Here is a 23,748-nt window from a genome sequence, read left to right as displayed (position 1 = left end):
ATATGCCATTCACTCTTTACACTGTGTGAAAATTGCAGAATAAAAGGTCCATGATTAATAAGTACATTAACACCAACTTGCTACACTAAACAGTAAGTGTTAAACCTATTTTTAAGTTCCCTGCTGAACTGTTTTTGTTCCTGACCAGTTGTGTTCACACTGGTTATTTAGTTATTTATATCACCCCAAGTGTGTGAGTGCATCCCAATAATATACTGCACATTTATACTATGAGCTAGATGTATAGTAACAACTTAAAACTACTTCACTAATGTACTTTAGTACTAAACTGCTGTATCTATATCTACTGGAGTATTATTTTTTACTTTACTACATAATTTTTTATGAGTTTAATGTTTTTACTCTGATAATTTGATGTACTGTCACCGGGTTTGATAAAGCTTCTTATTATTGAGTGAATCAAGTGACCAGGCTGCCTAATAAGAAGACTGCGCCGCTCCCATTCTGTCTTTCACTCAGAGAACTTTTCTCTGCTTTCTGTAATAACTGCAGAACACAGTACTGTACTTTTACTTTCAGTATTTGAGTGAATTTTAGAATCAACTATAATTAATCAACAATAATTCAATACTTAAGGACAAAGCACTTCCACTCATATGCTTAAAAAACCTTTCAGCTTCTACTCAAGTCTACTCATAGCGCACTTGCACTGGGTCTCTTGTACTTTATACATCTCTGTGTACAGACTATAAAGTAGGGATATACAACAAGGACAACCTTTTATTGTGCAATAACACTGATGGATAAGCTAATATTGATGGGAAAGTTCAATAAATTATGTTTTAAACTCCTCAAAGCTTTTTGACACTCACTTTTCCCCAGGCTGAAAAGTAGTCTGTTGAGTGTGTTCACAGTGATGAGTATAAGGATATGATTTTATGATTTGAGTTAGCAGGTCTACCAGCATGACCAACCTGACCAAGCTTGAGTCATACAAGTGTTACTTAAAATAGGTAACCAGTATGACCAGCATGGTTAAACAGGCCTTTCTCTTTTCTGGACCAGCTAGACCATCAAACCTGAGCACAGAGGTCCACAAGTTTAACCAGCTTGATTAAACTGGTCCACCATCTTCACCACACTAGTCAACCAGTATTTTTTTTTAACTATCAGCTCAGTTGAGTTGACCATGCTGCTAAACAAAATTTACTCAATGTTTTCTATGCTTTTTAGTATTTTGGTCATCAAAGAGCAGACTTGAGCTGGATTTTTAAACAGGTTGCAGTTCTGAGTAAATGCATGGTTTTATTTCAGTAGTGATGAGCAGTTAGTGTGCAGCAGATTGTAAGGCATTTAGTTTGTGGGTGTGGTATTAGGTTGCCCTGATTGAAAAGTACTCTAATGTCTGAATGTGTGTGAAAGCATTTGCAGTCCCTCATTCCCTCATCTCTTCTCCCAAAATCTGGAAAGTTTTGTTCACAGCTGTACTCTGTAGTCTTACCGCAAGACTTACTTCTCAACAGATGTTGGAGTAATGATAGAAAACAAGCAAACACAATAGACAGGTGGCAAAAAAGAGAAAGGAGAGGAGGGCAAAATTGTGCTGAGTGCATGTGATTGTTCTCGTAAGCACATTCAAGCATACCATTTAATCTGTCCATTATGATTATCCTTTTCTGTAACAGAAAAATTCTCCTGATGTTCCGAGCAATACATTATTTTACAGCAGTCTCACAGACAGTGTGAAGGCGTCCACACACTGAACCATACTGAACACGTTCAGGTGAAGAAAGCTGACAACATTTCATAAACACTTACTACTTACTTATTACTTACTATTTAATAAGCTCAGTTTCTCCTCAATAATCACTAGAAGGGAGTTTCTACACGTGATGTTCTACAGAGCTGAGACAGCCAGAGAAAAGTTTCTTTTAAATATTGGATTTCTTGCATTTTATGGAAATTTCAACTCACAGGTCACAGGTCTAACAGGTCACATTTGTTATTGATTGATTTCATTTTGGTTTTTATTTAATGTCATAATTAAAAATCCTGTGTGGTATGCTTTCAAATGGTTACATTTTTTTTAGAAAGCTTCGCGGCACGTTCAGTGTGTGGCCGCCTTAAGATATGTACTGCATGAGATACTGGAACCGACTGCTAAGTGCTAAACCTATGGCGTTACGCTGTAGCCCTTTCTAAGATTAGTATGCAAAGTGTACTGGCACATAAAAGCACAAGAGAAAGAGCGACAAAGTTAGTTTCTTTTAAAACTATGATTTTAATATTCTGCTATTGCTTTTCAGTACAGAGTTTAGTCCAGCATCCTTAAATTTGTCAGTTCAACACTCTTTTGCTTAATTTCACACACCTTTTTTTAACGATTCAAAGCAGACAAAAATTATTGAAAGTGTTAATGTAAAGATATATTTAAATGTTAGTACAGTAGACAAGAAAATATTAATCCAATTATATAAAGTAAAATGGTTAATAGCTCACACTTTACATGAAAAGGCACAGAAGTCAAGCAACACTGAAACTCAAAAGGACAAACTAAATTTCCCAGCAAATTACAGTTGACACTAATTTAATGCTGAGCATTAAATCATAATGCTGGAGTTTTACCATGGAGTAACACAAAGGTCATGGTCATGTGAGTGGCAAAACAACTCTCAAATATCAGTTTTTGTAATAAGGCATAGAGTTCATATCAGAAAACATGATTTAATGTTATTTCATACATACAAAATATGATAGAAAAATACATTATAAAGTTGTTACAATGGTTATAAATAGGACCATATGTTTCCAATGGAAAAAAATCAAGATTGCTTAAAAAAGGGAGCTGCAGTTCATAGGCTTTTATCATATGCATGATACCAAAGACAATACAAAAATCTCTCACATTCACACACACACACACACACACACACCCCTCTAAGCGCTCCTATGCACACCTGTGCATGCTTTATCCACACAACAGACAAACACATAACAATAATACTGCTGATAAAAACAAATATAAAAACAACACTAAACTGAAAGAAACACTCTGTAACACAGCACTCCAGTTCTTGACGTTAATTGAGAAGCTGACAAACTTTTTTTGGGTAAAAAAAAAAAGTTTTAACCTTTTTAACCAAAGCAGTCTGTCATTGTATTTGCACTATATTTTCCTGTGGTGATTCCAATGAGTAGAACAAAAAATGAGACAAATCACTATTGGAATCGCTAACACTTTAAAAACTATTGCATATATGGCACTACATACAAATGACTAATATTATCGGCAGAAACACGTTCCTCCGACAGACAGTCCAGTTACATTAACCTCATAGGAAAACTGATTCTTGCTTGTTAATCATCTTACAAATTATAGAACCACAACAACCTCAGTGTTCTCGATTGTTTTTCATCTTTAATTGTTTGAGATTGAAGTTTCTTGGCTCGGTTAAATCTCTGTAACGTGGAAGACCTACAGTTACTTGAAGAAACTTCTTGATTTAGTCAGCTCGGCATGTGTATGTAAGTCAATTGCATAGAGTGTTTTGTTTTTAGTTTTGAGATGCCATTTTGTCAAGTATTAGTTCACAGTTCACTTCTTAATAGTGGAAAACTCAGGAGACAAAAAATACCTACGTTAGCACATTAGCACATCTTTACACAAAACAAGGCCTTGTGTGGACTGCTGAATCCTTACATCTTGCTTTACTTATTCTTTCAGAAATAGTGATCACATGGCCACTGTAAGAAGAGGCTAAGCGGTGATGTAAAGTATAATAATGGCTGTACTGACACTGTGCAGGCTCCTTAGTTGTGTTATCGAACGTCTAGCATATAGACACATTAATGAAACACAGTAACTAATATACCTGTATGTTAACAGATGGCACAGCTGAGTTGGTAAAGAATAATTAAACATTTAAAAACAATAGAGTAATTAAAAACTACTTTCTGGCTGTAATCAGTGTAATTTTTTAGATTCCTCACACTTTTACTAAGATATGGAGAGACCTGATATGTTGTCATAAAACACTGATGGATATCATTCATACTCAATGATCATGTGTAAAATAAGGCACTTACTGTTAAAGTGTTTTGATTTAAAAAAAGAAAAGACGCTGTTTTGGTCTCTAAAATCTCCTTTGTTGTAAAGAAATAAATGTTTTTCTTTGTTCGTCACATTTTGACAATACTGTAGCTCCGTACAAAAAGAATCTACCGTGAAAAATATAGTAATTTCCCTTGCAGCACCCTTATATCAAAAAGGTATTAATTAGTGTTCAGTGTCTTTGTTCTTATCACTGGATGCATTTTTAATATCTTTGTGGACAAGAAGAAGCTGACAGGCAAGCATGGCTTTAACTCCCCCATGTACATTTTGCCTTGGAGTTATCTTCCAAAAAAAAAGGGAAAAACTGCAGTTTTTCTCACTCATCTTCAAATTTTCATGCGATCCACACCAACTCAAACATCACACAACCGTACTGAAGTCAATGCTTCAATCCAGGGTGGTCCCCACAACAATTTAGCAAACATGTCAGTTAATGCTCTCTAATCTCTAATGTCTGCTAGTAGAACTGTGAGCAGGAGTGAGAGCTGCTGTGCACGTGTGTGTGTGTGTTTGTGTTTACATGTGTGAGTGAGAATGCTAATAGAATTGAAGGTGTTGTTCCATATTATTGACCATATTATTGCTTTTTGACGCTTCAGTGCAGATCGTGGAGACTAGATCACCTGACCACGGAGGTCCTCAGTTTGTGGAAGTGGGCAGTTGTTGGTTTGGAGGGGGGTGCTGGGTGGCGTAGTGGGGCCGTCACTGCTTCTGCGCTGTGTTAAGCGAATTAAAGCTGCGTCCGGGCTCACCAGCAGGCCGCAAATACAGACAAGCGAAGGACGAGAGCCAGAGAACTGGTCAGCAGACAGGCAATGGTCAGGTCATCATTGGGTGAAGAGTTGAGAGCTCATAGGGTCATTGGTTAGTTGCCGGTGGCGGCTGGGTGGTTAGGAAACAAACAGACAGAAATCGGACAGAAACAAAGAGTGGGGGAAAATAAAACGAACAAAAAAGACATATAGGAGGACACAAAAGAAAAAAGATAGAGAAGGAGATTAGTTTCAGCTAGTGACGGTCGGATGACAACATGACATTACTAATCAGAGCTACTGTCAGAGAAACTGCTCAACATCTACATTAAAACTGCAAAATCATGAAGGCCTCATGATTTCACACAAGAGCCCAACTCCCAGGTGAAAATGGTTAAAGAAGCAGAAGAGGCAAATCAATTACAGAGTTTAAATTAGACTAACACCACGTAATGGTTAGTAGCAGTCAAAAAACAGACGGTTTGATGTGGCAGGTAGTTTTGATTAAACAGGGTAAATGAATATAAAATGAAAGCTTGTTCTCTGACTGCTATTAAGCATTACAGTGCTTGTCCAGTCCAAAGCAATGAAGCTGCTAGTAATAATGGGTTGAATTCATGAGTAGTTAAAAGAGATGTGATTGCAGAAAATTGAGAGATGTAAAAAGATAGCATCTATTTTTGCAGAATAAAAAAGTGTGTTCATTTTTTTTGACTCAGTCAAACTTTATTGTTCTTAAAATTTGTCTATTTACAATAATATGAAAACACAATGCTAAAGAAACAGAATAACACTAAAACAACTGCTGAGTAATGAAGAGGAAACAATACAAAAACTACTATTTACCACTAATAAAATCTCAGGATAGAGAAAGATAGAAATTACAATGACTTCTCTTTAATAAATTTGAAACTGTATCCCCAAAATTTTCAGAAACATGGTTTACTGTAATTTCCTTTAGCACATATTCCCTGTTCCTTCACATATACAATATAATCTTAATTTTATAAATGTTCAAAGACATACTGTTTTCATAAACTTTAAAAAAAAAAAGACCACACAATACTATTTTCTTTCAAACAAGACAATGGAAAAATGACAAGAGCAAAAAAAGAGCTTACAATAAAACAAAACATATAGAAAATGGAACATTTCTTCAGTTCATCTGTTCATATTGTGCCAACAGGGTGTGATTTTCCCCCAAAACACTGTATACATGCAGTACAAAGTCATCTTAACTGCAACATGTGTGACAAATTAAGATGACGATCTTATGTATATAACGTTTGGCAGAAAAATCACACCACGCCCTGTTCAGTCCGACATAGACTGCTCACGCTCTAACCTATTATCATGAGGTTTCATCGTTTTTTGTCTTTTTCTGACTTTTTTTTTGCCTGGCGATTTAAAAGATTCAGTGCAAACTATTTGTGCTGTATTTATGAAGAGGTATATTTGTATGGGGAGTAATTAAGAGCTTATAAGAACTGCAAATCACTTTTCTAATGGTTGCTGAAATGAGATGCTCTCTGATTATCAGCAGCACTGGGCAACTACATCATTTGAAAAGCAATTTTGCTCAGATTTAGAATTTACTCTCCTCCTCAAACAGTCATACCCTTCATAATTTTGTGTCAAATCGTCTCTATGTGGCACTGACCAAGACCTTTTTTATTTTAATGGTTTCAAACAGTATTACTCTGTTAATACTACAGCTGAACACACTACTTCAAAATAACTCAATATTCTTCAGTTTCTAGAAGTAAAAGTGCACGAATTACTGACATTCTGTAGGAATCTGTAACAGTGTAACAGGTCCCCTATAAGACACACAAATTTACTGTCTAGCGAGGATGCCTGTTGACATCACCAGAAAAGTCCTGCCCCTTTGCAATTGCAGAGCAAATCTTGTGAGGGTGCTTAATGCTTTTTTTGTCTTTGTGTTTATGTGTGCACAGAACTGTGGGTAACCAAAAACCTGGAAGGATCCATCACTTCTAATATAGGCTGCATTTCTCAGCTGTATATTATGGATCTTTCACTTTGAAACAGCCTTCCAAATCACAGCAATATGATAGGTTATGTGTAATGCTAATGATTCCTGGTGTCAGTCTATTTAATATTTTTTTATTAAATTTAATTTGGGTTTACAGACATTTTATAACGTCATGGTCAGTAGGCCAGATAAAACGAAGTGACTTTCTGTGCAATTTCACAATTGTTTCTCATTAATCTGGTAAGTTTTGTTTGTCGGTTACGTGTTAAGATCTTACAGTGCTAATTTCAACTTTATATCGAATCAGTAGAATTTCACATTTACTGGAGGAATAATTGCTATTATATATACAGATTTGACACACCCAAGGTTGTTCAATATAACTAATACTGTGTAGTTTCATTAATGTGTTGTAATTTCACAAGCCATCTCTGAAAGGTGATGTTCTGTAATTTCCCTTAGATATGGTTTATTTTCGCTGAAGGCATTTATCATCAATATAAAATAAAATCTATATATAGTCCTGGCCCAAACTTAATAAAAGTAGTACTTTTGAATGACAATTAGCAAACAATATATACTATATATACCACAAACAATAGGCTTATGAAATGCAGTAAAATTATAAATATGTGAAACGAAAGAGTTAAGACAATGATGACTGCTGTGTTCTGAATGACACATAGTGGGGCTTAAGTTCTTAGTATTAGAAGAAAACTATTTTCATGGATCTAACATGCTCTACAAACCTGATGTAACAGCATGAGAGACAACACTGGGTTACCTAAATACAGTACTGGAAATATTGTTGCGTGGTGAACATACATTGCTTTAAATTAGTTACGCTCTGTTGGTCTTTAAATACCAGCAGACTTGTTCTTGTAAACATGATCAATAAAATAAATCCCCTTCTTTTATAAATTAATCTGAAAAAGTAGAATAGAATGTCATGAACAAAATAATAATAATAATAATAATAATAAAACAAACTTAGGAAGTTTCTCAGTTGCCAAATAAGCCAAATACATAATGGCTGAATGGAATAGAGTAGGCGCGAATGTACATTAGAGTCAAAACAATTAACAGCTAAGACACAGAGTGTGGAATCAACATCAACAAAATGAGGAAAAGAAAAAAGAGAGGCTAATAACTGAGCTCCATCACCCTTCATGGACTAGGAGTCGTAATGCTATCCCACGGTCATCAGTATAATGGAGCTCAAGTGAACAGTCCATTTAACTTTGCACAACCCAAACAACTCTCTCTATTAGTGAGAGACTCAATACATGCAGTGTGATCAACCCACCTGTGTGAACTCATACTGGATGCAACACTTTACATTATTAAACATTATAAAACCTACATAAGAGTGTCAATAAGCTTCATATAAAGTCTTCTTTTATGCTTATGTTTAAGATCTGATGTGGAATAAGTGCTAACAACTGTTGTGTTTCAGTTCCAGTGTAATGATTATGAATAAGGCTGCACAATATATTGTTTCAGCACTGCCACCACAATATGTGCATATGTATTGGCAATTGGAACTTGGAGATACAATATGTATAATGATACAGGGGTCGTGATCCAATATATCACAATATATTGTGATAGTGTAAGCAAGTAGATATGTTACAGTTGTTTAATCTGGCTTTAGGAAAACTCTCCTAATATAAAGAACATGCTATCATATATAATAAAACCTAAATTAAAAAAATCAGACCAGTAAGATCTAATGGCAGAGTACAGCATTGCTATTTATTGGGAGGGATTTAAACGCAACACAGAATGAACATCTGTCTGCCACCTAACTTTACATATAAATATATATATTTAAGAATAATCAATACTGTGCCTTGGAACATTGATACAGAATAGCAAAACATAATATAGCCATACTTCAATAAATTAAATTTGCCTGCAGTCCTAGTAGACATATGCAATAGTCACACTGCATGATGTCTGATGCCAACCAAGATAAATTTAGTTTAAAGATACAATGTTTTGCTGCTTGATGCAAAATAAAAATTCACACTGTTTTCATTTTCAATAACAGATTATAGCTTCTGAATATTATCTGGCTTACTCTGATCTTAAGATACACAAAAAGCATTATTAATATCACAAGGCATGTTGGATTACTGACTTTAGGAGAAATCTGGTGCAAATTCCTAAATATTTTAAGAAATAGAAATAGCAGAAAATAAGTATTGTGACCTCAATCACACATCCCTAATTCTAACGACTGTAATAACCACCTAGTGACGTTTTTATGTATGTGTTATAAAGCTTAAATAAACTGTAAAGTGTTGCACGTGTTTCTACACTTTCTTCAGTGCCTCCCCAAAACTTGTGAACATGCTCAGAAATACTTAATTCAAACACACACACTCACTCACTCATTTACTCACTCACACACACACACACACACACACACACACACACACACACACACACAGACACACACAAACATGCATACATACATAATTACACTTTCAAAATCAATACTGTCATACATGTAGTGCTATGTAAGTTCTAAATCTGTGAGTGATGTGATAATGTTTAAAAATGACCTTTAAAAACGTTCAATTTGCAGTTTGTATTGTAATTGAAAGTGTAAGAAGCTTTATCGGAAGTACACACACACACACACACACACACACACACATACACACTATCAAACAGTGTTGTTTGAACACCGGGGCTAAACTAACCTCTTTCTGCGGTCACTACCCTTTGGTAAGGATGGACGCGCATATCCTGCCTTCGTACTTTAGTAGTCACTGCACCTGCTCAGAGCGCAACATTACCAATAAAACAGAAATCAACATCAGATAATTAATCATTACAACACATCAATACAACAGTTTCATCTTCACATGAAGGGAAAAAAACATCAAAACATCAAGCTTGTAAGACCCAGTAATAAGTTCTTATAAAACGATGAGAAAAGCCCAAATCATTTTCTATTAAAAGCCCAAAAGCTCTGTTTTCAAAGTGCAGCAACCTGCCACTGCAACCTGCAAATACATCTATCATTTCAAGAAGCAAGTGACCTAAGACCACAAGTGTTTAATTGTTCCACTTATCTTAACCATGCCAACAGAGCCCCCTTAAATCCTCCCACCAAATCAGCCCTAACAAACAAAATGCTTTTAATAAGATGGATTCATTTCAGGCGTATCCCACTAGACAGATTTACATTAGGCCACTGTGAGTGCTTCATTCATCCCATTATTCCAATTCATAACACAAAGTCAGTTCTAATACTGATCGTTCACTGAGGGTACTCAGAGTTGAAGCAAGCACAGGGATGGAAACTGACTTGGGCTTAAACTACAGACTGCAATATTATTCAAAGAACACTGACGGCGACAGATTTAGTTAATCATCAGTATTCTAGATATTTTTAGATTTAGATTAATTTTAATTTGTAAGTTAAAGATGCGCCAATAAAACAAAATGTAATAAATTCTGGAAGTTAAAACCAGTGTAAACATCAGTAGTAATGGTCTTCTCTATTGGTCTGTCTGTTCTTTAGTTAACACACTGTTAGGGGTTTTTGTTGTTTTATGTTCGGTTGTTCTGGCAGCTAGGAAACAAAGCATGTTAACACTTGTGAGGGATGCAGACTGTCCATGAACACTACTAGCCCTTTGTTGGGAAAGCCATACCTAAAAGAATGAGACAGAGTGCTGAAATTAATTATTTGGTGCCTGAAAAATAAATAAATACATACATACAAATAAATGCTGCTGCTCCCATAACATTTCTTTTCAATGACAGGATTTCAAGAATGTTTAAGTTGAGCTCCTAGCAAACAAATACATTATATGTCCAACAGTATACAGACACCAATTAGCTCATTTAGATAAATTTCATAAATTTTAAATACAGGTGTTTTAAATTTAAATTTAAAATCTAATTTAATTGTACAGCATTTTTTTCAACTGATGTTGTAACAAAGTATGTTTGCAACAAACCCCCTCAAAACTGGATGAAACCTGGGAAGGAACCAAGATTCACAATTAAGGGAGTCCTTTTCCTTCTGGTCAATTAATAATTCAGAATTATTGGTAAAAAGTCGCTGTGTTATTGTAAAAGCCAGTTGTTATGCCTGTGGCACGGATATAGTCATAGTAAAGGTTTTAAGACTAATTAAAGAAATGGTAATTCTACTACAAACTAATACTACTACTACTAATATATTATATTATAAGCAGATGAACAATGAACAAAGAAGATGGCCCAAGCATCCTTCAAACATAGAGCCCCCCCAGCTTCTAATACCATTAGGATTAACTGAAGGACCATTAGTGATCCTGAACTCCTAAACTAATCACCACACTAATGCTATTGTGGCTGAATACAATCAAATATAATAATAATAAAATAATAATAATAACTATAATATATAATATAAAGAACTATATTATATACGTACTGTATGTACTATATTATTCCCTTTAATATGAAAAGGTGTCTATACACTGTGGACATATAGTGTTTATACATAAGCATTCAAAAGTTTGGAATCAACTGTTTTGATTTGAAGAAAACCTATTTGGTCTGCAGTTTAAATGTACAAAATGCATATGTACCAAAAAACGAATTATTTAATATCAAGAAACTCCAAACTTTTAAACAGCAGTGAATATATTACTCCAGACAGCACACCTGTACATTTAAATCTACTTACCTAATACACCGCTGGAATCGATGGGATACTCAAGGATGGAGGTGGCAGGGGCCAGGGCGTAGGGATATTCATATGGAGTGTAGATGATGCCCGACTCAGGGGCTTGAGGCAACAGGGTGGCGGTGTGGTGCGGGGTGCCCGTAGGCATGATGGCGGATGTTTGGATCTGTCGGATGAGGGGCATGAGGGTGGGGGCAGCGGGGGCAGGGGCACGCAGAGCTGCGTTGGGCATCACAGGGGAGGGGCCGGTGATGATGCGGGGAGCCTGGGCAGTGGCGGCCAGAGAGAACGCCAGGGCTGCTACACAGGGGGAAGAGGAGTGACACACAAGAGAACACAAGTACAAGGAGATGTCAAAGGAAGGAAGACAATGAGAGGATAACAAACACCTTACCTCATCTTGATGAGAAAAGGCAAACACAGAGAGACAAAGGAAAAGCTCTATGCACGCACAATTCTGCTGATACAATCAGTCAAGTACTCCAGAATACTTTCGTAACAAATAAGTGAATGAAGAATGTACAGTATACTTTTAAAAATAAAGGTGCTGCAAATGTTTCTTTGAGCAATGTCATAGAAGAACCAAAAACTAAAATTTTGTCCACATTCAGTGCACATTCAGCGCCGTGTTCCTTGGTTTTAAAACAAACATCAATACTGGTTCTTCTGTGACGTTACACAAAGAACCATTTGTAGTGCCTTTTTTATTTGTATAGTGTAATATTCCAGTTTAAACTATTTGACATTAACAATTTGAGTGATTGCCCTTCAAAAAACTGACCTAACCTGGAACTTCCTCAGTAGTAACACTAGGAATATTATTAGTTTATTCTGCTAATACACACAGCTTTATGCAGAAGTGTTGTAACTCAGCCTCTTGTGTACAAGAATGCTGTGCACCAGGCCTATGATATTTCGGTCTAGGCCATCTCTGGCAATTCGAGGGAAATTACACAGATACTTTATCCTGTTAAATAAAGGATTCCTTGCAAATTACATTACAGAACATCCTGTAGTACAGCTAATCCATCTCGAATAGTGCTTAACACAGTGAAAACGGAGACAAATAGAGCTGAGGTCAATCCACACAGGCTAGCTGTACAGTGTTTGAGTTATGAAGGGGGTCGTTCTTACGTGACTTGATATTGGCATCCCGGTATGTGCCGTTGAGGATGGCCAGCTCCATCAGCTGCATTTTTTTCAAGCTGTCTTCACCTTCGGCCTGCCAACACATACACGCACACAGAGAAAGAGAGAGAGAGACATTTATGCAAACATGCACTAATTACTTTTTTAACATACAGAAATCAATTCAAAATAAACTTTAATTAGTTGTAACACAATGTACAAAACAGAATTAAAAGGAATGGTGCTTGTGGTACAAACATGGGCACAGTTTAAGGTTCTTCCAAACAAGGAATAAACAGAATGTTCTGCAAAAGCCATGAAGTATTTACTCTTGGGACAGTAGTGTGGTCCAATACCTTCAGCGGCTCAGTTCAGCTGTGTGTTTTATAGCGGAGCTGTAATCTGGGTCTTGCAGTGGGTGGTGCTGGGTTTTAGCGGTGTTAGGCTAGCGGTGTGTAGACAAGCTAGGGTTTCATACTTGCTAACAGACTGAGTATGAGTTACTCAGCACTGTCCAAACAAGCCAGCCCAAATGAACACACAGAGTACAGGGGTTAAAGAAACAGATCACGTTTCCCCTCAGCAGTCTGAAATCAGCACCCTCTCTCCCTCTTTCTCTCTCTCTCTGTTGGTTCAATTGCTCTCTCTCTTTCTCTTTTTCTCATATTCTAGTTTCCACTTGTTCTTTCTTAGTCTGCTTTCTCTCTTTCACTCAGATCAGATTATTCCTCTTTCTCATGCTCTTTGCTCCCCAAATCTTTTTCTGTCACTGTTTCTCAATAAGCAGTGCAAATAATGAGTGTTTTCTCAGTGTCACCCACACTGACTTTAAAATGAATCTCTTCTAGCGATTATAATACTAAAAGGGGATGATATTATTAAAACATATTTTCAGCACTGGTAAATTTAATAATGTTAAATATTTGTTTTCATCATTTAATCAAAGTTATCTGCTCCTGTGAAGAAATACAGAGAAAGAAATAGCGATTTTTGCACAATGCCAATACCACCTCATTAGCACTTTACACTTGTACAAATACAGACTGTAGTCCATCCTATTCTCAGCATACCTTATTATCCTCCTTTCATCCTGTTTTTCAATGACCAGACACAGAGCAAATATTATTTGGGTGGCAGATAAGAGTGTGTTGCACTGGTATGTGCTGCTGGACTGTTTAAACCAGGGGTCACCAACCTTTTTGAACCTGAGAGCTACTTCTTGGGTACCAATTAATGCGAAGGGCTACCAGTTTGATACACACTCGTGAAATTACAAATTTTCTCAATTTACCTTTAATTATATGTTATTATTAATAATTAATGACATTCATCTATGTGAAGACACAGATATCAATAGGCAACACTATTATTATAAATCTCTGCAAGTGTTTACATTTTATATTATATTTTAATATAATATTACATATTATATTACATTATATTGTATAATAATATATAAACTATAGGCTATCTCTAAGCTAATATTAATGTAATATAATCTAAAATTACATCAATGCAACTGTGATTTAAAAAAAAAAAGAATAGCAACAAAAATGCTATTTTTAGACCAGGCCTGCGGGCTACTCATAAGGTCCTTGCGGGCTACCTGGTGCCCGCGGGCACCATGTTGGTGACCCCTGGTTTAAACACTGTAAAACAATGTGAACAACAAAGTGCTTCTATATGGTCAATGAAGCTGATAAAATGACAGTGATGGTAGGAACATGCAGGTGGTGTTAATGTTATGGCTGATCTGCGCAGACACTGCAGATTTAAATACTTTACACAACTAAATGTATTTTATAATTAATATTTAATGATATTTGTAATGTTATTGTGACTTCAAATGTATGGCTTTTTGGATATTGTTTTTTATTATTTATTTGTTTATTTATCATTAAGTTGTTTTAGAATCATCCACAGCATCTAACATATTTATTTCACAAATGCCGACTTTACAGGTGAAAGAGAACATTTAGGAGCATTATACTGCTCAATTCATCATCATCACTAATATATATATATATATATATATATATACTCATGTAAAGAAAAAATGAAAAACTATTGTTCAAAAGTGAAAACCAGCAAAAACTGAGAAACAATGACAGTGATGAACACTGAGAAAACTCACAAAATTATTTAGAAAATTAATTTCTATATTTATTTGCTACTGTACTGTTTTTATATAACTGATTCCGAAATATTATATACATCTTTTTTCCTTATCCTACAGAATTCCCATTTCAAGAGCCAGATTTTGTCAAGACAGCCACAAAAAAAAAAAAAAAATTGCTGTTACCAAATTTCACGGTTAGTAGGTCACCCCACTTGCTACGTGAAAGTGTCTATGACAGCACTGGCTATCCATGTACAGCTGCTGTGCTGCAGAGCTGAATCACTAAGCTGGGCTTTTATGTGCTGCTGGATATTGCAGTGCGGAGTTCAGGCCAGGTCAGGGTCCGCTGGAGCAGACAGCCCACAGAATGATCTAAACTATGTCAGCAAGCACAGCGGCAAAAGAAAAGCGAACCATTCAGAGAGGATCAGTCTGTGTACGTGTGTGTCTGTGTTTATGTGTGAGTGTGTGTATGTGTATGAATATGCCCTTTGCTTACACTGCTAATGTCTGCTTGTCAAATGGCCCCGGGCCATGATATGGTCAAGCATGAGCCGCGATGAGAGAATTCCGTTAAGTCTAGAGCTCAGCTTACGTGTGACTGTGAGCTTAACAACATTATAATGGTTCACCTAGATGTATGAAGATTTTCAACCTTTAGAAGTGAAGCCATTTCAAAGACATTCACTCGTGCTAGAGTAAGGCATGGTCACACACACACGCACACATACTTACACACACAGACAGACAGGCTGCAAAAATAGACAGCTGGTTATTTTTAGTTGTTTGGAGGAATCCACCCCTATCCTGTTAAGTCTTGGGTGGAGGTGGTGGAAGAGTATTGTTAAACAAGCCAGTGTGTGTGTGTGCTTGTACATGTGTGTATGTTTGGACAGTTTCTTTAAGCATAACTCATTTCTTAAAAGAAAATGTGTCTGCTTAAGAAGAAGCAAATACCAAGTGGGCACAAATAGAAGGAAATTGAACAGGAAGATGAACAGTCATCAGATAGTAGTTATATAAACTTATTTTTAAATATGGGATTTTATTTTTGTTGAAAGTAAATGATATACTCTTCCGGTTGATTAGAGGTTACTGAAATAGTGGCAATATGTATTTTGTGCAATATAAGAATTACAGCTGATCATTTCAACTTATCCTATCATTGTCATGGTTGTCTAATGTAACTTCCTCAAAATTGCAATTTTACAGGAGAAGAAATAAAAGTAATTTTGGACTGGTCCATTTATCATGAAATTTTCATGAAAGAAGCCCTGACACATCCACATACTGTCAAATAGTGAAAATCATGTTAAGAAACACGTTTGAGAAAAAGATTGAGAAACAGTTGTTATTAAATTATGAATCACTCAATTACCAAATAACTAGCTAAGTAGCTATCAGCTTTTAAATTAAGCTTAAGGCCGTAACAATGAGTAACCATAAAGACAATAAAGATTAATTAAAAAAGTCACCAACTGATTGAATATTAAGCTCCAACAAATTTGGCTACTGAATTTAGCAGATTAAGCTGATTAGTTGTTGCTGACCTAACTGAGGATCACATAGTTTTTTGTTATTAATAATTTTTTCATTACTACTTAGCACCACAGTGTCAACTCGACTATATCTAGGCTTGTTGTTCAGTTATCTAGATAGATTTTTTTTAGTTGGATTATTTTGCCATTTTATTGGTACAATGCATCTAATATGTAACATGTTAGTAATATAAACTTTAATATCCGTACACATTCAGGCCTTATTCTCAATAACTAAATGAATAATTTTGTCTCATTTGTTTAATCGGGTTCTCTTTATCTACTTTTGGGGCTTGTGTAAACATTTGATGACGCTATATATATAGCACCTATACCATACCCTATTTCTGTTAAAAACCCTGGAAAGAATAAAACTGTTTTGCTTGTTTTAATAAAAGCCTGCGTTGTGATCTCATCAAGAATGCAGAAACTCAAAAGTCTCCAGATGTATCTTCAGGAATGATTTTCTCTCAGAAAACACGAGTATAAGAGTGTTTATCGGGAGCCAGCGCTTCCCGGTGTCAACAGTGCTAAACTTTAGAGAGAGCTTAGCCTCCATTCAGAACTACTGTGCCACAGAAAGGGCACAACTGTCAATCACGGATCAGCGGATACCCGCGCTGGTTTCCATGGCAGCAGCGTTTAGAGTGCGCTCCCCTTCCCCCTTTGGCGGCGGAGCTTCACATCCAGCCAGAATTACAGACTGTTCAAACGTTCCCATCTTTTCTGTTCTATTCATCTCCAGCATTTAATACTGCACTTTTCTTCCTACAGCGAAGGCTGCCGCTGACTTCCAAAGTCTTCTGCTTACCGCCGTTGTCTTTGTGAACAACTTCAGACAAACACGTGAATCTTTCCTAGGACCGGAAAGTGGAATTCAGAACGACCCACAGCTCGTACAGTAGGGCGCATGGCCCTGCATATCTTCTCTTTGTCTTTAGACCTCGGTGGGTTTCCACTGGCATCTCCTGCTAACCTGCTGTCACTTCATTAAGGCCCGCCGCTTCATTACCATTCAGCTCTGAGCTCGACTGCAACACAGAGGCTTCTGGAGGCCCCAGTGGGGGCCTGGAGTCTCGACCCCTCTGTCTCGTGCCCCTCATTAAATTTTTAAGCACAGGTAATTAAGCCCATTAAAAACTGCCCACGCTGCTCACCTTTGCACAGTAGCAACTTGCAAGTGCGCATGGCAGCTTATCCCTCCAGTGGCAGCTCTGCTGTGTTTCGCACCACACTCTCCTGTCTTTCTCTAAGGACCCAGTAGAGCCGAGTGGAAATGGCAGCCATGCTGAGGACAGCTATTTAGATTGAGTTAGCTCCCTCTGAGTAAATACATTTATCAGTGCCTATGCAGCACTTCTTTAACCGAAACCCACGAGTCTTGTTTGTTGAAGCAAATCAATGTGTTTTTGCCGCTCAACAAATTTTTATGTCCTTTTTTCTTACTCCGTGTACCGATAAGTAGACGCAGAGTCAGGGGTAGAAAGGTAAGAGAGGAGATATGTGACTCACTGCAGGGACCAGCAGCTTCTTCACCTCCTCCACAGCTCTCTTCAGTTTGATCTCAGCACGGTTCTGTGAGTCCTCCACTGTGATGAGAACATGCAGGTCCTCGTTCAGGTGCTCCCAGTTTGGCTTTCCTCGGTTCTGCTCCTCCTGCAGACACACACAGACAAAAGGATGGAAGTTCAGGATGTGTGAGAACAGATTAGATCATATAATTTCTTAACTACTATACATTATTTAGTAGCTGCAAGTTAAGTAAAAACAGACATAGGAAGTGAGTATGGTCTGACCTACATGTCCTTACAATTAAGAAGAGAGTTTATCTTTAACAGGAGTGCGTATCTATGCCAGAACCAGATTTAATTGTTTGAAAAAATTTAATTAAATGAAAAGTTATTAAAACTTAATTATCTGCAGTGTCAGGAAAGTGTGAGTTTCACATTTTGCTTTGGCATCTAACACTTCTCAGATATTATATAACAATTTTTGCACCTTAAATTAAGGTGCAACTCCGCAGATCATACAAACTAGGTCACATGAATCTAATTTCCCTTATGAATGAAAGTCAGTAATTGTTATTCAGCTACCCTAAATAATACAGTTTTAAACAGAAGGGCATATACACCTGTGTCTACAACTTAACTTTCCCTAGGGATCATAAAAACACTTTTTTAGAAGGCCCGATTACTGAATTTGAGGCAAGCTATCATCCCCATTAAACAATAGAAGAAGAAATGGAAACAGCGTCACTCCCCTTTATGTGCATGTGTAGTTGTATGGACCCAACAAATTATGCTCTTGACTGTATCTACTATCTCTAGATTTACTTTTATATATACACAGAAATAAAAGGAATCTGTGGGTAAACGGTTAAGCTAATTCTTCTACAGGACACTGCATAATACCTGGCAGTGGTGGTAAAGTTCATATTGCTCTAAAGACATCTGCTTTGGCTTCTGACAAATCAGTTAAATAATTTTTCTATTTTTAAACTCTTGACCCTAACTTGGAAGAAGCAGGAAAAGTAAACACAGTAATTGCATGTGCACTGGATCTTTTCTGTCATCAAATAAAATATTTAACTTATTTTAACTATTTTCTTCAGAATATTTTTGGAGCACAAGTCTGCTAACATAAATCAAACGCTGCTAGATGACACAGAGAAGTGGCGAAGATTCAGTATGTGGACAAAAAGACATCTGGGGTCAGGTTTTAGTCAGCTCTGAGTCTGTATGTCTCAGTGTTAGATCACAGTAGGGGGGCACTGTTTTAGCTAATTACTGGCTGCCACCTTCTCACAAGCGAGCAATTACTTGATCAAATATATGCACTCAATAACAAGATACAGTCTAACACTCCTGGGAGCTAGTTACATGCTAAAAGCAAGTGCTACTTTGAAGTGCAGAAAGAATTTTCCAGTGAGCGGAGTCAAAACAGGGCTGTAAAACAGGTGAATTGCTGTAAATCACCCACTGTAAGACTTCTAACATTTTTGTTACAGGGTGCTGCAGACAAGTGATCTAAATTAATTTAGCAACATTTTTTTAGTTATTTTTAGTTTATTAAATTTACAGACACAGATAAGACCTGCATGCTGTCATTCCTGTGTTGTTAGAACAGGTAATGATTCACTCGTATCCACATCCAAATAAAGAATTCCTTCTAGATTCCGTTTATGGATCACACAGACTTCTCTTTCATTTGGGAATACATGCACAGTATTCCTGCATAAATTTATGTCTGTAAAGATTCACACTCTTCTGTGTGTGTGTGTGTATGTGAGTATCCCAGATACTACTACGCCTGTTAATCTAATTTAAATGAAAGTAAGAGAGTACATGGATCCAGATGGTGCCTCAGTTTGATGCCTGACTTGTTCACTCCTGGCTGCAGCGCTCTTCTTCAAACCCCTCCACGTTACTTATTTGTCTTTTCTTTCAGTTATTCAATGTCAACCTGCCCAGAAATTCAAAAACATAGCTGTAAGGTATTGTGTTCTAAAAGGCTCTGAGTTTCGCCGAATATTCATTCGTGTGCGTACGCAAGTGGCACACAGTGAAGTGATTTTGACAAGTCTTCACAACAACAGTCGTGATAAGGAGAAGCTCCCTGGTGGCTACTGTCGGAATAGGGTGATGTCAGCTTTGGAGAGGCAGTGTTTATTGGCACTGTTAAAATCCTCTTTAAATATTTCTGAGACATGCAACAGCAAACGCGGCTCCAAACACAGACCCGCCAGAGTGGGTTTCCATCCCGTCCAATTAAATGCCCTCTATTACTGTGTCCGCTGAGGGCTCGGGCAAAATTTGTGGCGGTGCAGCTTGTGTAACACTGCAGGAACATGGCAGTGCGCCTGGGGGATCTCAGCTCATTGTGTTTCATTAATTCCCCATCACTCTGAATTAGCAACACCGCACAGCAAAGAATCTCATCTGCCACATTGCTACTCAGTATTCTTTTGAATATGCTTCTATTTGTCATTCTGCCGCAACCACAGGCAGCAGAATATGTGCTGCTGAAAACAAGTGAATTTCCAGAGCCCAGAATACCAGATTTATAGTCATACACTGCACAATCAGGCCTCTGACAAGCTGAGATATTTCAAAGTCGGTTACTGATACGATTTGTATGTATTCTGCACTAATTCTTAACTTGAAAACCATGTTTAATTAAACTATTTAGAAATCCACACCGAAGACACTGGAGGTCACCTAGGTAAGAATTAAATGACAGTCTCTGTAAGTCTTACGTTTAACAATTTATTAATTTGTCTATTGTTATTTTTATTTTTGTTATTATGATGTTGCTGTAAGGGTTGTTGGTAGTCTTATTATCATTATTAATATGAAATTTTATTTTACTATTATTTACTAATATTTTATACATACTAGTATGTATTTTTTATTTAATACAAATAAAAATATATAAATATAATTAAATAATTAATTCACTTAAAATAAATAATAATAATAAGAATAAGAATAAGAAGTATATGTCAATATGTTTTGTCTATATAGTGCACAATATTTGGTGGAGATCTCTAGAGTCAGTTAATAAAGTAGAGGCACTCTAGACTCTGGGAGTGGAATAACTGCGCAGACTTTATTTGGCATATTTATCAAACGCTACTGGGAAAACTACTAACACTCGCTGAATAGCTGCATGCAGCTTTTGCAGAGTGTTGCTGTCTTTAGCAGAATAATCTGTTCCGCTCTCGATTTTGCTGGTAAGTCAAATCGGATGTGGCAAAGCACTGAAGTTGTCCTTTAATCTAAAAACAGGGACTAAATAGTCTGGGGAGGGACATATATTGAAGACGCGTAGCAACCCTCTTGCTCAGCTCTAAAAAGCAGAGAGCTTCCCCTCCCATGTCTCCCTCTTTCTCTAATGGCACTCATTTTCATTTTAATGCGAGTCATTTTTCCTCTATGTCAGGCACCCTTGGAGGCAGGCAGAATGTCTGTCCCAGTCCCAGAGTGGTGCAAGCCAAGCAGGCTCCAACAGAAACTCCATTAGAATGGAGCTGCCTGGATTTTATCCCTTGCCGTTTGGCATGTATTAGTTATGCACTGGTGCAAAAATATGCTTTTTTATCACAGAAAAACAACTTTGCTGGACAAATAACAAAAATGTGCTGGACACATCAGATATCAAACATCACACTTTGGATATCAGAGAGACAAGGCTGATCCTCTTACCGATCCACAACATGTGCTGGACCATAAAATACTAAGTAATATAACATGAGACATGTCCAGATTTCTTACTAGTGAGCAACTGAATTAAGCTGTTTTAAGTTTTAGCCTGGAAACACCAGCTACTTGTAACCTGTGTATAGTCACAGAGGTGAAAGTTAACTCGTGTAATTCAATTTAACCAGTTTAATCAAGTTTCACATGAAAGAGTACCAGGAGTTTGGGCAAACAACATACAGAAATATATCATTAGGCAGCAGACTCTAACTGATGCTTTCCAGGAACGTGATAAACTTCCAGCACATAACCCAAAGGCTAAAGGGATAACAGAAAAGTTCATTAATTGATGACCAATTACTGTCTTTAGTGGAAAAATGTTGGATTTCACAGTCTGTTGAAGCATTTAGAGTGTGAGTACAGTCTTCCATAAACAGATTAATTTGGAATTAATTTTAATCAATGCATGTTTGTATTTTGTTTGCTCTACAAATAAAAAGTGCTGTTGGTCTATTTTAGCCTTACAGTGTAAACAATACAAACACTACCAGTGATAATATTAATGTAAAAGAAGCTTTTGTTTCAGAATCTATTTTAATATATGCAATTGCAGATCGAAATCAGATTGGAATTCATAAATGGTGTATCAAAACATCTATAGCATTTTATAATTCAATAAAGCAAACAAAAACTCACCTTTTTCTTGTCTCTCATGGAGCCCTTTCCTCGGACCATAATCTTGCAGCCTGTTTCAGCTTCCAGCTGTTTGGCAGTGAGCCCTCGGGGCCCAAGGATTCTCCCCACGAAGTTGAACTGCACAGACACCATGAAAAGGGAAGAAAAAACAGGACTTAATTCAGTAAGACGCATCTGCATGTCATGCACGTATTACACACTTCCACACCACACAGCTTTTGCTGTTGCAACAGTTCGGCAGTTCATCTTAGCTTTGTGGATGAAATGGGAAGAAAACACCTGCCACAGACTGGCCTGAGATCCTGAAGTAACAGGATGATGTATTTCTGTCAGCACATGTCTGAGCTTTGTAATTTCTAATGCATTAGCTATAGAAATGTCAGAAAGTTGGATACAGGGTCATGTGAAATGTGTGTGGACACCCCACAAGGCTCTTTTCACTGAATGCATTCAAAACCACACAGCAATGCTCCAAAATCTAGAAGAACAGCTTCCATGGACAGTAGATATAGTTACTCCAACAAAAGCAGAATAATATATTTTTAAACCCATTACAGACAGTTTTGTGCTTTTTTGCAGCAGTAAAAAAGAAATATTACAAACCCTAAAAAACAACTTGATAAAACACACAAGCTGCACCCATAGGTCTCGTACATAGAAGCAGTAACAGAGCTCTAATGTAAACTCAGGCACGGTAACATAACTGGATAATCCAATCAAAGAGATTTGGAAACTCTGGAGGAATGTGAGGAATGCTCAATCCCCTTTTATTTAGTGGGGGGACATCCAGAACCCAAAGACCCTTTGGAATGTACCATTTGCACATAGCCATGACTCCACCCCATTCCCACCCTGAAGGTGAAAAAGTCACACACACATAGTCACACTTGTTTTCATACAATGTCAGATGTCATATAAATATATGTGTAATAATAACTTTCCATTAGGAGTGAGCGATATGGTCCCAAAATAATATCACAATTTTTCTATATTTGTATAACAATATTCTTTGAGATATGATAAAATCCCAAAAGATTATTCTAATTATTTTTAAAAAAAATATTTTATTACAACAAAATAAATATTCATTCATAAGATCTAAACATTTAATAGAAAAAAACTATAAACTTGTATATTTTGTAAACAACAGTAACGGACCAAGACTCTGAACTTTGTATAAAATAATTATAATGGAAGTAAACAATGTAACATAAAAATAATGTAATGTTCCTAAAAATGCCACAATACGTATGTGCATAATCCTGCTGATAAAATAGATTTTTAAAAAACAAATGATATTGTTGTGTATGATATAAGATGTATTTTGAACTTTCCATTAACCTCAATAGCTAAAAAGAAATGGTATCACCTGTTATGTAGATTGTAAATTAAATGTGTAGCTGAACTAAAAAGTAAGCACTGAGTTTAGCCCTGCTTCTCATGGTTTTCCATACAGCTTAGGACATTTCTTCAACTTATAGCTGCCATTGTCAGCTGCCAATGATGTGCTAACACAGCATCTCTGCTATTGAACACACTCTATTGGCAAC

The 23,748-nt window shown here is 36.7% G+C and overlaps 1 protein-coding gene across 3 annotated transcripts in view; it reads right to left on the bottom strand.

The window, feature by feature from the left end:
• Window positions 1–2,222: 2,222 nt before the first annotated feature.
• qki2 (QKI, KH domain containing, RNA binding 2) overlaps window positions 2,223–23,748 on the bottom strand; it is a 43,846-nt gene continuing 22,320 nt past the window's right edge. The window contains exons 3-8 of one of the 3 annotated variants that reach the window (XR_455629.4): window positions 22,199–22,315; window positions 17,817–17,960; window positions 12,654–12,741; window positions 11,520–11,819; window positions 9,535–10,494; window positions 2,223–4,957 (exon numbers count right to left, since the gene is read on the bottom strand). Coding sequence is in view for 2 of the 3 variants with exons in the window: in XM_007259309.4 (XP_007259371.1) it covers window positions 4,941–4,957; window positions 9,535–9,609; window positions 11,520–11,819; window positions 12,654–12,741; window positions 17,817–17,960; window positions 22,199–22,315 (741 nt within the window). In the remaining variant the exon portion in view is untranslated. Of the gene's footprint in view, window positions 4,958–5,871; window positions 10,495–11,519; window positions 11,820–12,653; window positions 12,742–17,816; window positions 17,961–22,198; window positions 22,316–23,748 lie in introns of those variants that run through there. The other 2 variants (XM_007259309.4, XM_007259310.4) reach the window with 2 other exon arrangements.

Source organism: Astyanax mexicanus, chromosome 15 (assembly GCF_023375975.1).
Source record: "Astyanax mexicanus isolate ESR-SI-001 chromosome 15, AstMex3_surface, whole genome shotgun sequence".
Lineage (NCBI taxonomy): Eukaryota > Metazoa > Chordata > Actinopteri > Characiformes > Acestrorhamphidae > Astyanax > Astyanax mexicanus.
This window is presented reverse-complemented; position numbering and strand designations above follow the sequence as displayed.